The following is a 12,832-nucleotide window of genomic DNA, read 5'->3' on the forward strand; positions in this document are numbered from 1 at the left end:
CCATCAAAAGTTTACAAAGATTTTCTAAAACCCGATGATCTTGCCCAAAATGTTTCGCTACCCTGAAAATACAAGCTCTTGAGGAAAACAACGCATCAATGGCGGAGCACATTCATCCATTTCGGGATCCCCAGCCGGGGGCGTTGAATTTTTAGGGGTGAGAGGGGTAGGCATTGATGGTATATAATAATGGTAGCAAGACTTGACACTTCACTGGTTTCCCCCCGCAACTTCCAGCTCACATAAACACACAATGTCGACTACCATGAACGACATCGCCGTCCATCCTGAAAAGGTCCATGATGAACATCGCGAAGGGTCCATCGCCGGCGACATGGAGAAAGCCAACCCAGTGGACAAAAATGCGAAACATTCAGATTTAGGTGCGGCTTGGCTCGCGGAGTACACGGGTCCAAGGACTGAGATCACCGATGAGGAGAATGAGGCGGTCAGGAAGAGAATTGATGCATTCTTGCTACCGATGTGAGCTCAACCTGGCTTTGCAAGCTTGATTGCATGTGACTGATCGTTATTTGGACAGCATCTTTATCGTATACTTCACCCAACAGCTCGATAAATCGTCCCTGTCATTTGCTTCCGTCTTCGGCTTGAAAACCGATGCTCATCTTGTGTAAGTCGGCTTCTTTGGGCATGATCAACGGTCAAATCACTGACGAAGTGAAATAGTGGACAACAATATTCATGGCTCAGTAGTTTGGTCTACTTTGCTCAATTGGTCTTTCAACCTCGTGAGTATGCGTTGCTTGGCATTTCCATGTGAGGCTTGCTGATTTTCCATGCTTCCCAGTATCCGTTTACGCGCTGGTCAAAGTCAGTTAAGCCCGAGATGTCGTTCGGCTGTAATTGCTGATCAAAGCCTACTTACTATAGCTGCCTGTAAACGTCTGGATCTGTTTCTGCTTCTTCGGATGGGGTGCTTCTCTTTGCATCATGTCGGCTTTCACCAACTTTGCCGGATTGGCTGTATTCCGATTCATCTTGGGCGCATTTGAGGCCTCCATCTCCCCGAGTATGTTGGTGGTCGTGTCCATGTGGTGGACCAGAAGGGAGCAACCTTTGCGAAACAAGTGGGTCTGAATCCCCTTTGAGACATCATTTACATGCTGATCATATGGACAGTATCTGGTACTCCGCCAATGGCACAGCTACTATCATCGGATCCTTGTTGTCATATGGTCTCGGTCACGCCAAGTCCTCTTTGCACCCGTACCAGCTCATTTTCCTTGTATGCGGTCTGATGTGAGTCTGCATTCTTGATAGCCTAGGTACCATAGGTTGACATCAATCTTTTAGTGCCGTGGCTCTATCTATTCCTTGCTACTTCTTTTTCCCGGCTCATCCGACTAAGGCTCGATGGCTGAGTGACCACCGAAAATATGTCGCACTTGAGAGAATCCGATTGAACAACACGGGTACACAGTCTACGAGTGAGTCTGCATGGTATCTGAAGGCTTGGAAGCGTATCTAACCATGAGGTGATGTCATAGCCTTCAAGTGGTCGCAAGTCCGGGAATGCCTAATCGACCCGAAGACGTGGTTCTGTGTCGTCAACGGTGAGTACATGCTGAAAAGAGCCGTTCAGCATAGTGCTGATTTACGTTCCCTGTAGTATTCTGCATTTCACTGGTTTCTGGTGGTATCACCACTTTCGGCCCTTTGATCCTGCAAGGTTTCGGTCTCTCCCAATTCCAGACCATTTTGTACAACATGATTCCCGGAGCTATCGGAATTGCGTCAAACATCCTGTAAGTCCAGATTTTGTCGCAGTCCAGTAATTGAGCTCACGTGCTTCATATAGCTCCGCTGTCGCTGTCACTTACACTAAGCGAAAGATGCCTGTATTATTGGTCACCTCGGCTTTCCCCTTGGCTGCTGCTGCTGCGTTGTATACTTTACCTCGAGGAACCGAACACAAGTCGCAGCTTCTCGGAGTCTACTTCATCCTTCAAGTCTATCAATGTATCAGTCCGCTCTTCTTCAGTTGGCAGTGAGTTTGATGGATCAAGTGATACTGTTAAGGAGTTTCGCTGACTTGGTCACTTCGCAGGTTCGCTAACACCGCTGGGCACACTAAGAAAACCACTACGACCGGTATGCTGTTCGTCGGTCTCAGTGTTGGTAACATTGTTGGACCTCGTAAGTGGAGTCATCTTTGGCAAGATTTGATCAGAGGCTGAGCTGAGCAAAACCCCTCAGAATTGTACAAATCCAGCGAAGCGCCTTACTACAAAACGGGTCTTACCGGAAATCTCATCGTGCTCTGTATCATGTTCGGCTTGATCATCTGTCAAGGTCTTTACCTCGCCATGCTTAACCGAAGAAACGTCAAGCGAAGAATCGCCAAGGGTAAAAGCGGTGCCCAGGTCGACTTGTCTCTTGAGAACTCTTCGCGATGGGCCGAGCTAAGAGCCAAGCAACGTGCTGAACAAGCTGCTGGTGGTCATGTGGAAGACGAGGGATTCAATGACCAGGCTTTCATGGATTTGTGAGTAGCTCATTACTAAATCTGGTAGGAGGTAAAAGGCTGACAAATATCGCAGAACCGATCTTCAGAATGAAGACTTCATCTACTCCTTGTAAGGCGTATAGACTGAACGTGAAATATGACTACGACCGCATAATCTGTGGTCCTGAACGCGTCAGCCTACGATGATACATATATAGACATAGATCATAGATAGACATAGATCATAGAGACATGTATCTCCTCTCTCTCATGATTGGCCTGAAGCTTGAAAGCGAAGATGGATCGCGTAGGCTCAACAAATCTGTTGCGCTAAGTAAGGCTATTGAGCGAAGTTTTGCAACATTAAGGATCCCAATCTAATTCTACCTTGGCATATTGAGAATAGCGACGCCTCTCCATTCACGCATGCCCCCTGGCTCACGAGAACTAGCCGCTCTGGACGGCACTGCATACAATTGAGGGAACAAATATAGGCCTTCATTGACTCATTGACTATAATACGGATACAAAACTCTGACGAAAACCAGGGCTAAAGCAGGCGAAGAGGTTATCGTTATCTAGCAAGGACTACATAGGCCTGAGGCTGACCCCTGCAACACGAAGACATATACCCGTCAGCATGACTTCCTGTGTCGAGAAGTTGCGCCCTTAGACTTACTTTTCAGTGTCAACTTGAACAGCTTTATCGCCCAAAGACTCAACTGGTGGCTCATTCGCTTCTGATTCCGATGATCGTTCGAGCCAGCTGGTTTGGGCATCAGCCTCCTGTCGGTCAAGCTCGTTCGCCATATCTTCGAAGGCCAAGCTTTTTTCATCAATCTCAAGGTTTTTCTCTGGGAAGATGATGTAGCTTGCGTAGTACATGGCCCCAGCTATGGCCCAAGTCATGACGAAGGAGATATAGAATAGATTCTGAGCACTCGGCGAGATATGCACTTTCTTCGGAGCAATCGACCAAGCTAGAGAGGGCAGACAAGGAAGCAGCGCCAAAACAGTAACGATGACCGCTCGCCAATTGAGACCCTTGGAGAACCAGTATCGCGACGAAGGAGATCCATCGTATAAATCGTTGATCATGATGTTACCCTTCTTGATCAGGTAATAGTCCACGAACATGATAGCGGCGACTACGACTGTCGTTAGCGTGAGATGCCACATGGGCAGTGAGTACCATGACTCACTAGGACTCAGCCAGTACCCGTACCCACTCTGTAAAACAATACAATAGAAGATTAGCGTAAGCAGATGACACGCCTCTCGACTGCAAACTCACCAAGAACGTGAGGAAAGCAGCAGCGTTGTTGAGCAACTTCCATGGAACAATGGCGATCCCAAGAATCGTGCAGATGACCTGCCCTCTTCGGATGGTCATCCAGCGAGGGAACATCGCAGTGACATCGGATCCAAATGGCAAAGAGTTGGTAGCGAGATTGACTGCCAAGTAAGATAATGCGACTGCAACAGCGCATAAGAATATCCCAAATCTGGCACCATGGTTGTCTGGATACTGCTCGAGCATGTAGGCGAGGACGTCCCAGAGATTCCAAAAAGCGGTGCCAGTGATCTTTCGGCCGGCAGCTGCGACCAGGATACCATAAAGACACGGTAAGGCTGAAGCAATAGGATATCCGATGAGAGTGGTCTAGCGGGAATATTTGGTAAACATAGCCCACAGTCTACCCGGACAAGAATGGTGACTTACCCATAAAGCACTGCCAGGCTTATCCGCGTATCTAGCCATGTCACCTTGGTTGACCGTCAGGCTGGAAGCTGTTCCCAAGCCGGTGTTGAAAGCCCTCAATACCAGCCAGATGTGTGCGGTAGACGAGATCGGTTTGTCGACCGCGATGTAGGCGAAAGTCACTCCGTGCGATTTGACTACCCACCAGATCAGGATGGCATGCATCGCCGCGAAGACGAAGATGGATTTGCCGATGTAAAACCACTTCAGATCTCGTGAATGGACGAAGGAGATACCAATGAAGAAGAACATGAAGATGAAGACTGATATTGAATCAGGTTCAGTCAGCTCAGTGTGTCTGCCTGCATGACTTAGACACTCACAAGAGAGGAGATCAGGACTGGAGATGGAAGCTGATTTCGGCAGTGCTGGTATCTTGGCGTAAGAAGGGAAGATGGCTGTGAACGCGACGGTGAGACACCTTCCACCGCTGAAATCAGGTCTCGTCAGATACACAAATCAAGCTTATCTCCAGGCTCAATTGCTCACTAGTAGGAGTTCGTACCGTTCCAGATGATACACACAATCGCTCGCATCATGATGGCTACATATGACCCCCACATGCCGTATGAAGTTCTGGCAAAAACAGGGAACTGTGAAGCTTATTAGCGTGCGGGTTACTATAAGAGTTGTTTTAGACGCTACATACCCCTATGTGATATCTTGCAGGACCTCGACCATTCAGAACCTGTTCACAAATGATGTAAGCTAATCTTCTTGTCTCGCCGAAGCGTCGCAACGTCATCGGGCTTCAAAGACTCACGATCAAGATTGTGATCAAGATATGTGAGGTAGCTATAGCGATATAAGCATCGCGCGGAGCAAGTCCTACGTTGATCAGACTAGATCCCGCTGTCCAAGAGCCTGCTCCGGCCGCATGAGCCACCCAAAAGGCGAGGAATGTCCACTGAGTCCATTTCCTGTCCTGAGGTGGGGATGGAGCCAGATCGACATTGGTCCACTGGAAATTGAGGTTAGCCTTGGGAACGTGGACGGAAGCTACACTGAGCGTCAGCTCGATACAATGACTTACTCTAAGATTTCTCTTATCGTGGTTTGCGGCGTCCTCCCCCTCAGGAGGAGGTGCTTCAAGGAATCGAATGAAGGCCTCTTTCGATTGAGTTGCCTGCTTCAGCTTCGTCAGACCGAGCATGGTGAGCGGATGTGTGAGTTTATCTGATTATTCCGATTGTGATCAAGAATATCAGCACCGGGTTCAGTTATATACGTCGGGAACTGGATCAAATTGTACAATGCTTATCTTCCTTCCGGAAGCGATCCGGAAGCTTTCCGAAAGATATGCGCGGACTACTAATTCGAGGCCCGGAGCAATTCCGACGAAGCTGATAACGCCCGGAACGCGTACGAGCGAAACGGATGGTGGTGTATACTACGGTCCATCGATTGCATTTCAGTAATCACAGTACGACAGCAGAATTCGATCTCATTTACAGTCACGTAGCCGAATGTCCTACCTTCCTGAAGCAAAGCGAAGGTAGCAATTGGATTGACACTATCACAACGAGCAGTCGGTAGCCGTCGAGCATGCAAGAAGATGCCAAAGCTGAAGATTCTCGACCGGACAAGGTCATATCGACGATGCCGGTACTTAACAAAGAGATTTCGATCCAAGATCAGAGTAGTAGGATGCCCTTGCGGAAGATCTTGATAGTGTATCTCGGGATCGGTGGGTTCTCACGCAAAGGAGAGATGGTGGGGTATCCGCTGACCAAACAACAGGTTTAGCTCTCATGATTTCCTTCATGGATCAGACCGCTGTGACAACAGCAGCACCAAAGATTGGATCAGATATCAACGGGTCGGCCACCATATCGTGGCTTGGAACGTCATACCTGGTTGGGAAGTAGGTCACAATGCGAAGCATCTTGCTTCTCAACCGCTAATCCCCCGTAGCTGTGCTTTTCAGCTGGTCTACGGACGACTCTCTGACATCTTTGGTCGCAAAAATATGTTGCAAACAGCTCTCTGTTTCTTAATCATTGGCAACATCCTCTGCTCTTTCGCGAAAACTCCTATACAGCTATATGCATTCCGTGCAATCAGTGGTATAGGAGGCGGGGGTATCAACAACATCGCAATGGTCATTGTGAGTGCTTGCAACCTAGCCTAGTCTACAAGCTGAGAATCTCTATCAGGTCTCCGACATAGTCCCTCTCGTCGAACGAGGGAAGTATCAAGGCCTGATATCAGCTGCAACCTCTACAGGAAACGCGATAGGACCTTTTGTAGGCGGAGGTCTGGCAGGAGCCAATCAGTGGAGGTGGCTGTTCCGGTGAGTCACATGCAATTTCACCGAATGTCGGACGTCACGCTAAAGCAACAGGTCATTGAAAGCGTTGTAGCTATTTCAGGCGCCATCACAGTGGGACTGATTCACTTCATCATCCCCCTGAAGCCCGTGACTGGCTCAGTACGTCAGAAACTGCTTCAAGTCGATTATGCTGGAGTCCTGCTATCCTCCACGTCGATCCTCTTTCTATTGATACCGATCTCTGGCGGAGGAGTCTCATTCCCTTGGTCCAGTGGGGTAGTGATAAGTCTCTTGTGCATTGGAACCGTGTGTGGCATGTTGTTCTTGCTAGTCGAAGGGAAATTCAGCAAACTGCCTATTCTGCCTTGTGAGTGAGAGCGCCCTCTAAGCTTTTTTGTGCCGCAAAAAGGCTAAACAATCCTCAGTGCGTCTTTTCCTGCTGCGGACTCCTTGCATAATCAGCGTACAATCATTTTTCATCGGGATGATCTATTTCGGCGTGAGTCATACATCACTTTGGAGCTTCGGATCGAAGCTGAGATCAGTCAGTAGAATCAATTTTACGTCCCAACGTTCTTCCAGTACGTCAAAGGATACTCCCCTCTCATGTCGGGAGCTCTTGTTCTGTCATATACGATACCTCAGGCTCTATGGGGCATTGGTGCAGGGTTTTATATCACTAAAACGAATCACTACAGAAGAGTCATAGTGAGTTGTATCCCGACGGCGACATCGAACATACCGCTGACACCGAAACACAAGGTTGTCGGAGCTGCAATTTGGCTGTTAGCTTCCGGCCTCCAGATTCTATGGAGGCAGTCCACACACCTAGCCATGGCAATAGGCTTTTTAGAGATTGGCGCTATCGGTATTGGTTTCGATCTACAGACAAGTAAGTGTAGTCGTACACTAGCGGCACTGACATTCTTATCAGCTCTGGTCGCCGCTTTAGCGACTTCGCCTGCAAAAGATCGGGCTGTTGTGACAGCTTCACGTAATTTCTTCCGAACGATGGGTGGGGCCTTTGGACTGGCATGTGAGGCTTTTGTTGGTTGTCATACAGCGAGAATCATGGGCACTGACCCGTCTCTGCGTAGCGGCCAATGCGATATATCAAGCGACCATCACCACCGCTTTCGCTCTGATCAAGACGCTGTCTAACTCCGAGAAGACACTTTTACTAGACTCGTCCGCTTCACAAAAAGCTGAAGTTTCTGCTGAAGGGCTGAGTGATGCGAGAGATGCCTATTCGAAAGGTCTGAAGATGGTCTTCGTTGCTTTCACAGTATTCGCCGCGATGTCATTCCTACTCAGTCTGTTCATCGAGGTGAGTCATCGTGTTTTAGCGCTGCATGTCCTGAAATTTGGCTGAAAGATACATAATTGATCAGGAGGTCACGTTTGCTAAGGACAAGCCGGCACCTTCCGATACCTCCTCGGACGAGAATCAAGTGCTTCCAGTGTCTCCAATTGACGAGACAAAGCTGAGTACAGTGACGATTCCGTCGACGATGACGGATGTCGAGAAAGGAGTTGTTGCCAAGACCGCGAGATAGTACCAATCTGGAGGTGTCTCGCTACACAAATTTAGTCCTCCACACCATATGCATATCTGTCATGTCATGTATTCCCATAAAGCATGGTCGAGGTTCAACCAATCGATGTCCAGGTTGTCAGGCGCGAGGCCAGCCGGATCATCAGCGCTTGCAACGGCGGTACTGATTTGACCGAGTTCTGAGCCAGATGTCGCGGTCAAGAAAGGGGTCAACCCGGTAGACGGTGGTGCCGCAGGCGGGGTAGGCTGCTCGGGCATCGGAATAGGGACTGGAAAGTGCTCCTCTGGCATGTACTGCACTCCCGATGACTACGTCACCGGTCAGCCCCTGTAGCCTCGATTCCGTCGACAAGCAAACTCACCGTAGCCTGTGTAGCGGTAGGGTCAACGCATTCGCCTGCTTTCTTGGATCTAAGTTGATCGTACAAGCTGTAGCCAGAAGATCAGCAAGTGACTGCTTAAGGATCATCGGAGCAGAACCGACTCACGAAGATAGTGGCACGAAATTGCCATTGAACATAGCAGCGATAACCTCTATCACCCTCCTTTGCGACTCTCCTTGTTCCGGTCCACCGGATAGGATCTCGTCCGCCATAAATTCGAATATGTCGTAGAAAGGACGCGCTTGATCGAAGAGCTGACTATAGACCGCCAAAGTGCCAGAGCAGGCTCGGATAGCCCTGGACGAGACCCGCTGAGATATAACAGCGGGACTGATATACAGGCTGCGAGCGAGTTCATACTTCCGTTAGAAAGCCCCATGCATTTTGACGAGTCTGACTCACCAGTAGAGCAATGTCGTCCCACAGAGCAGAGTATGACACACGCTGATAGTCGTCTGTCTAGTTGAGGGACCTTTGTGAACAGTCCGATCGAGCTACACCCATTGGTGATGAGCGGCGAAGCTTTTGAAGTCAAGAGACAACTCACCTCGCACGCCTCGGCGGCAGCGGTAGCACATAGACTCAGAGTCGGATCGCTTGGTGATGCTGACAACACTGAAGGTCTGAGGACAAGCAGGACACACAGGAAGTATCTCCAGCGTAAGCGGTCTTCTGCTTGCATCGGGATGTCGGTGGATGGGGTAATCGTCGGTATTTTGCGTCTCCATTCTTCCAGTTCAGTGAGGAAGCCGACGGTCAGCTCGCGCGCCGAGGATGGATGCCTCAGAGCTGGCATGGCTGCGTGTATACGAGATCGGATCCTATACATCTTGATTGACACGATGGCTGAGGACATATTAGTGAGTTGATGCTGAATTGCGGACGGAGATACTGCAGAAGCCGCTGCGATGGCCGAGGGATCCGTGATCGAAGCGCAGATGTCTAGCGGCATCTCTACATCGATGGCTTCATCTGCCAGTGATACTGGCCGACTACAGGCATGGGATATCAATCGGTCGAAGGTATAAGCGGACCAAAAAACCCTCTTTTTCCATTCATCTTCGATTGATGGATATTTCGGAGTTCGTGACCTATACAGGTCTAGCTCAACACATAAGCGCATGGACAGACCGCCATAAAGCCATAAAGAAGGTCCAGCGGGAGCACGGAAGGCGTAAAAGGTGATGAGCAGGAGTGCTTGGACTGTCGTGAGGTCATGAGGGTGCGTTACGGTGTTCGAATATCTGCTTGCCCGTTCGAAATAGGATTGAGCAGAGTCCAGCCCGGCAATGGGATCTAGCTGGACACCAATGGCATATATCATCCACAAGAAGAAGCCAGCTACTTGATCCTTGTAGTCCGCTTTGACGTCGACGTTCAGATACGAGTCCCGATTGCTATGCCATAGATGGATTTGATCCCAGTCTAGGAAGGGATAACGACACTGGAGGTGTAGGTAGACGGTGTGGAGTATCTTTTCTGCGACTGGTAGCGAGGGTATCGAGGGATAAGGATTGGCGGGAACGGATGTGGAAGAGGTGGGCTGCATGACGGAGCTGAGGTCGATCACGTGAGGTAGGATTGGGGCTCTTGAGGGAGTCGCTGCGTGACTATCATGGGTGTACTGTTAGCTATGTGTTGAGTCATGAGGACGTACCTTTGTAGCAGACCGGAAAGTGCGGTATGCGATGAATTGAGGGCATTTCTGTCTACATTCTCTTCCGAGAATTGTGATGTTTCATCCCTTGATACTGCTCTCTCCCCACTTTTGCTTGCGCCCAGTGGTTGACTAGTCCCAACGCTCGAGTAATGGTCAGTCAGGTCGGGATGATCAGGGCATAGTTCCGCTAGAGCTTTTTCCAACTTTGCGCAACGATTCTCCAGAGCGATGATATATCTGGCAGATGAGAATCGTGTGAGCTCTCAGACAGGGGTCAGGGCAAAAATATGTTTTACTCACTTGTTGTATCCCGGACGCATTACTGTGTCCTCAAAAACGCATGACTCCAACGCCTTCGAGCAAGCTGCACACTTTCTGGAAGCGTATTGTAAGCAGAATCAAGACGCACGTATCGATAGGTGTACGCACGATGAATCCTCATCCACTCTATAGCATTTCAGCTTCTTCAGCTTACATCGATTGCAAGCGTTAATACAACGATGTCTCGTTCCATGATTGGGCTTGGCGCGTTTAGCTGGGGCTGAAGGTATAGACGATGGCGAGCTCGAGCCTTGGTGCATCGTTGCGGATTCATGAGATTATTTCTCGGGATGGGAAGTTCACGTCAACATAGTGCACGCGAATTGATGATGCGAGGTCAAGATCATTATCGATGATGGGAATAGATGAAATGAGCGCGATAAGGAAATCACCTCACGCCGCTCACGTGGTTCTGTACAATGGTGTTTAAAACTCATTCGGGTTGCTCTTTGTGTCATGACCCAAGCGTGCTTCCAGGTGTGCTCAAAAGGTGATTCCGCTGTAAATCGAGACTTGACCCCTTTGCAAACGTATTGCCCAAGACTGCGCAGAGCGCGAGCACGGGAACTCAATTCTGTTGACGACTGATCCACCTCTCAACTGACGCGCGTTGCTTCGAACATTGCTTGAAAGGCGAATCATACATGTGCAGAAATCATACGATTGATATCCTCAACTTGTCATGCCATAAACTCGCTATGCAGCTTATAGGTAGGACCTTCCTTCTCGTATGGATATTTCTCTCTCCAGAACTCCGCAATCTCCCTCCTTGTACATACCCAGACGTCTGGCTTCGTAGAGATATACGCCATGAATCGTTTAAGAGCCATGATTCGGCCAGGCTTGCATACGAACCGGTTATGCATAGCGATGGTCCTGATCGTCGGGTCAGTATACATTCATGAACATGATTGCACGACTTACATCATCTTGGCCGCACCGCGTTCTCCTTCAGCATACAGCATGTCGAATTCCGCTTTCAGCATTTCAAACCAATCATCCGGCGCGGAAACACCTGCACCTCCTGCGACGAAGACTATGTGTAGCTTGTTAGCGTATGCACATGCTGAAAGAACTACTCCCCGACATACAGAGATGGTCGTTTGTACACAGAGAGTAAGGTATCATGAGCATTCCCTTGTCTTCCCCTCCGTGGACCATGGCGTACGGGTCCGGCGCCCAATATGGCTGATCACCGGAGTATGAGTCTGAGCAGTAGAGGAGGGGTACATTCCGCTCTCTGTGAACCTGTAGCAGGGTCAGCCTTGGAGATGGGCTCATTGATCGTGTACTGCTCACGGTTGCTCTGGCCATTTTGATGCTCTGATGTCCCGAACCGACGAACCAACCAGTGGGTACATCTTTTAGACCCGTGGACGCTTGCAGTCGATCGAATGATTTATGAATATGAGCCTTGGTCTCCTCCAAATTCGTCCCGTGCATTTGCCATCTGTTCCCGTGACACGCGATCTGTGAGATCGACGAAGTCAGAGCAGATCATCGGAGGCAAACAGCTTGACCACACAGCTCACCTCATGACCATCATCAACAAGCATCTTTGCGTACGGTCCTGTCACCTCGAAAGCTCTCGCACATGTCCATGTTGTCCATTTCCAGCCATATTGACGGAATAGCTTGATGAGACGGGGAAGTCCTTGGCGGATCCCATACTCGAACTAGCGCGCGTCAGCACCAAGTTCAAACCTACTAGCTGTTCTTGCTCACCATATCTTCCACTAAGCCGTCCCTTTTCCCACCGCTAGTCGCTTTCCGATCGTAGTGTAGCTCATGCAATGAAGGGCAGGATCCATCGTCGCCATTCCACGGTGTACTTTCGGCTCCTCTGCGAGACATTTGTGCGTGGTGAGCAGTGCTCATGCTACATCGCACGCTTGCAACTCACTCCTCATAATTCAGTATGAATGACACGGCAATTTTCTTGCCATTGGGCCAAACTCCAGGTCTAGGGTCCGAGCCATACCCGACATAGTCACGCGGCGGAAGGTAGTAATCTGCTGTCATCGGTGCGCTCCTTCAAACAAGGGAGGTTCTCGGGCTGCTGTCTATCACAAGGACGTGGTCGATGCTCAAGATGTTTGTTGGAGCTAGATCAGAGATATTTACGCAGAGCTCTCCAAACGATTCAACCATACCATCTCTCCTCGGCTTGCTCTTCTTATCGGTACGCGGGGGGGGTTAGGGGGTTAGGGGTTAGGGGTTAGGGGTTGGGGGTTAGGGGTTAGGGGTTAGGGGTTAGGGGTTAGGGGTTAGGGGTTAGGGGTTAGGGGTTAGGGGTTAGGGGTTAGGGGTTAGGGGTTAGGGGGTTAGGGGTTAGGGGTTAGGGGTTAGGGGGTTAGGGGTTAGGGGGTTAGGGGTTAGGGGTTAGGGGTTGGGGGTTAGGGGTTAGGGGTT

At 49.7% G+C, this 12,832-nt stretch overlaps 5 protein-coding genes across 5 annotated transcripts; 2 read left to right on the forward strand and 3 right to left on the reverse strand.

Annotated features, from left to right (window-relative positions):
• Positions 1-253: 253 nt before the first annotated feature.
• Positions 254-2,601, forward strand: I303_103262 (uncharacterized protein; the record flags this gene model as incomplete). The annotated part of the gene is made up of 13 exons (XM_018406608.2): positions 254-483; positions 542-631; positions 688-749; positions 809-831; positions 892-1,088; positions 1,141-1,260; positions 1,315-1,448; positions 1,509-1,574; positions 1,631-1,766; positions 1,820-2,008; positions 2,069-2,157; positions 2,218-2,506; positions 2,562-2,601. 13 exons carry the CDS (start codon positions 254-256, stop codon positions 2,599-2,601), a joined length of 1,665 nt encoding a protein of 554 aa, XP_018265102.2.
• Positions 2,602-3,041: 440 nt separating this feature from the next.
• On the reverse strand, positions 3,042-5,382 carry I303_103263 (uncharacterized protein; the record flags this gene model as incomplete). The annotated part of the gene is made up of 10 exons (XM_018406609.1): positions 3,042-3,078; positions 3,147-3,615; positions 3,670-3,697; positions 3,762-4,130; positions 4,191-4,492; positions 4,553-4,659; positions 4,719-4,822; positions 4,879-4,917; positions 4,993-5,190; positions 5,263-5,382. The coding sequence occupies 10 exons, from the start codon at positions 5,380-5,382 to the stop codon at positions 3,042-3,044; spliced, it is 1,773 nt and encodes a 590-aa protein (XP_018265103.1).
• Positions 5,383-5,774: 392 nt separating this feature from the next.
• On the forward strand, positions 5,775-8,057 carry I303_103264 (uncharacterized protein; the record flags this gene model as incomplete). Its single annotated transcript, XM_018406610.1, has 11 exons — positions 5,775-5,916; positions 5,970-6,093; positions 6,144-6,336; positions 6,386-6,522; positions 6,585-6,868; positions 6,927-7,000; positions 7,054-7,209; positions 7,264-7,393; positions 7,436-7,537; positions 7,599-7,828; positions 7,893-8,057. The coding sequence occupies 11 exons, from the start codon at positions 5,775-5,777 to the stop codon at positions 8,055-8,057; spliced, it is 1,737 nt and encodes a 578-aa protein (XP_018265104.1).
• Positions 8,058-8,116: 59 nt separating this feature from the next.
• I303_103265 (uncharacterized protein) lies at positions 8,117-10,680 on the reverse strand (the record flags this gene model as incomplete). The annotated part of the gene is made up of 8 exons (XM_065968729.1): positions 8,117-8,365; positions 8,419-8,485; positions 8,545-8,781; positions 8,842-8,933; positions 8,987-10,049; positions 10,097-10,336; positions 10,400-10,474; positions 10,529-10,680. 8 exons carry the CDS (start codon positions 10,678-10,680, stop codon positions 8,117-8,119), a joined length of 2,175 nt encoding a protein of 724 aa, XP_065824801.1.
• A 420-nt stretch (positions 10,681-11,100) lies between these two features.
• I303_103266 (uncharacterized protein) lies at positions 11,101-12,442 on the reverse strand (the record flags this gene model as incomplete). Its single annotated transcript, XM_065968730.1, has 7 exons — positions 11,101-11,296; positions 11,345-11,456; positions 11,512-11,668; positions 11,720-11,890; positions 11,953-12,096; positions 12,146-12,263; positions 12,324-12,442. The coding sequence occupies 7 exons, from the start codon at positions 12,440-12,442 to the stop codon at positions 11,101-11,103; spliced, it is 1,017 nt and encodes a 338-aa protein (XP_065824802.1).
• Positions 12,443-12,832: the final 390 nt, after the last annotated feature.

The sequence above is a fragment of the Kwoniella dejecticola genome, chromosome 3, assembly GCF_000512565.2.
Source record: "Kwoniella dejecticola CBS 10117 chromosome 3, complete sequence".
NCBI lineage: Eukaryota > Fungi > Basidiomycota > Tremellomycetes > Tremellales > Cryptococcaceae > Kwoniella > Kwoniella dejecticola.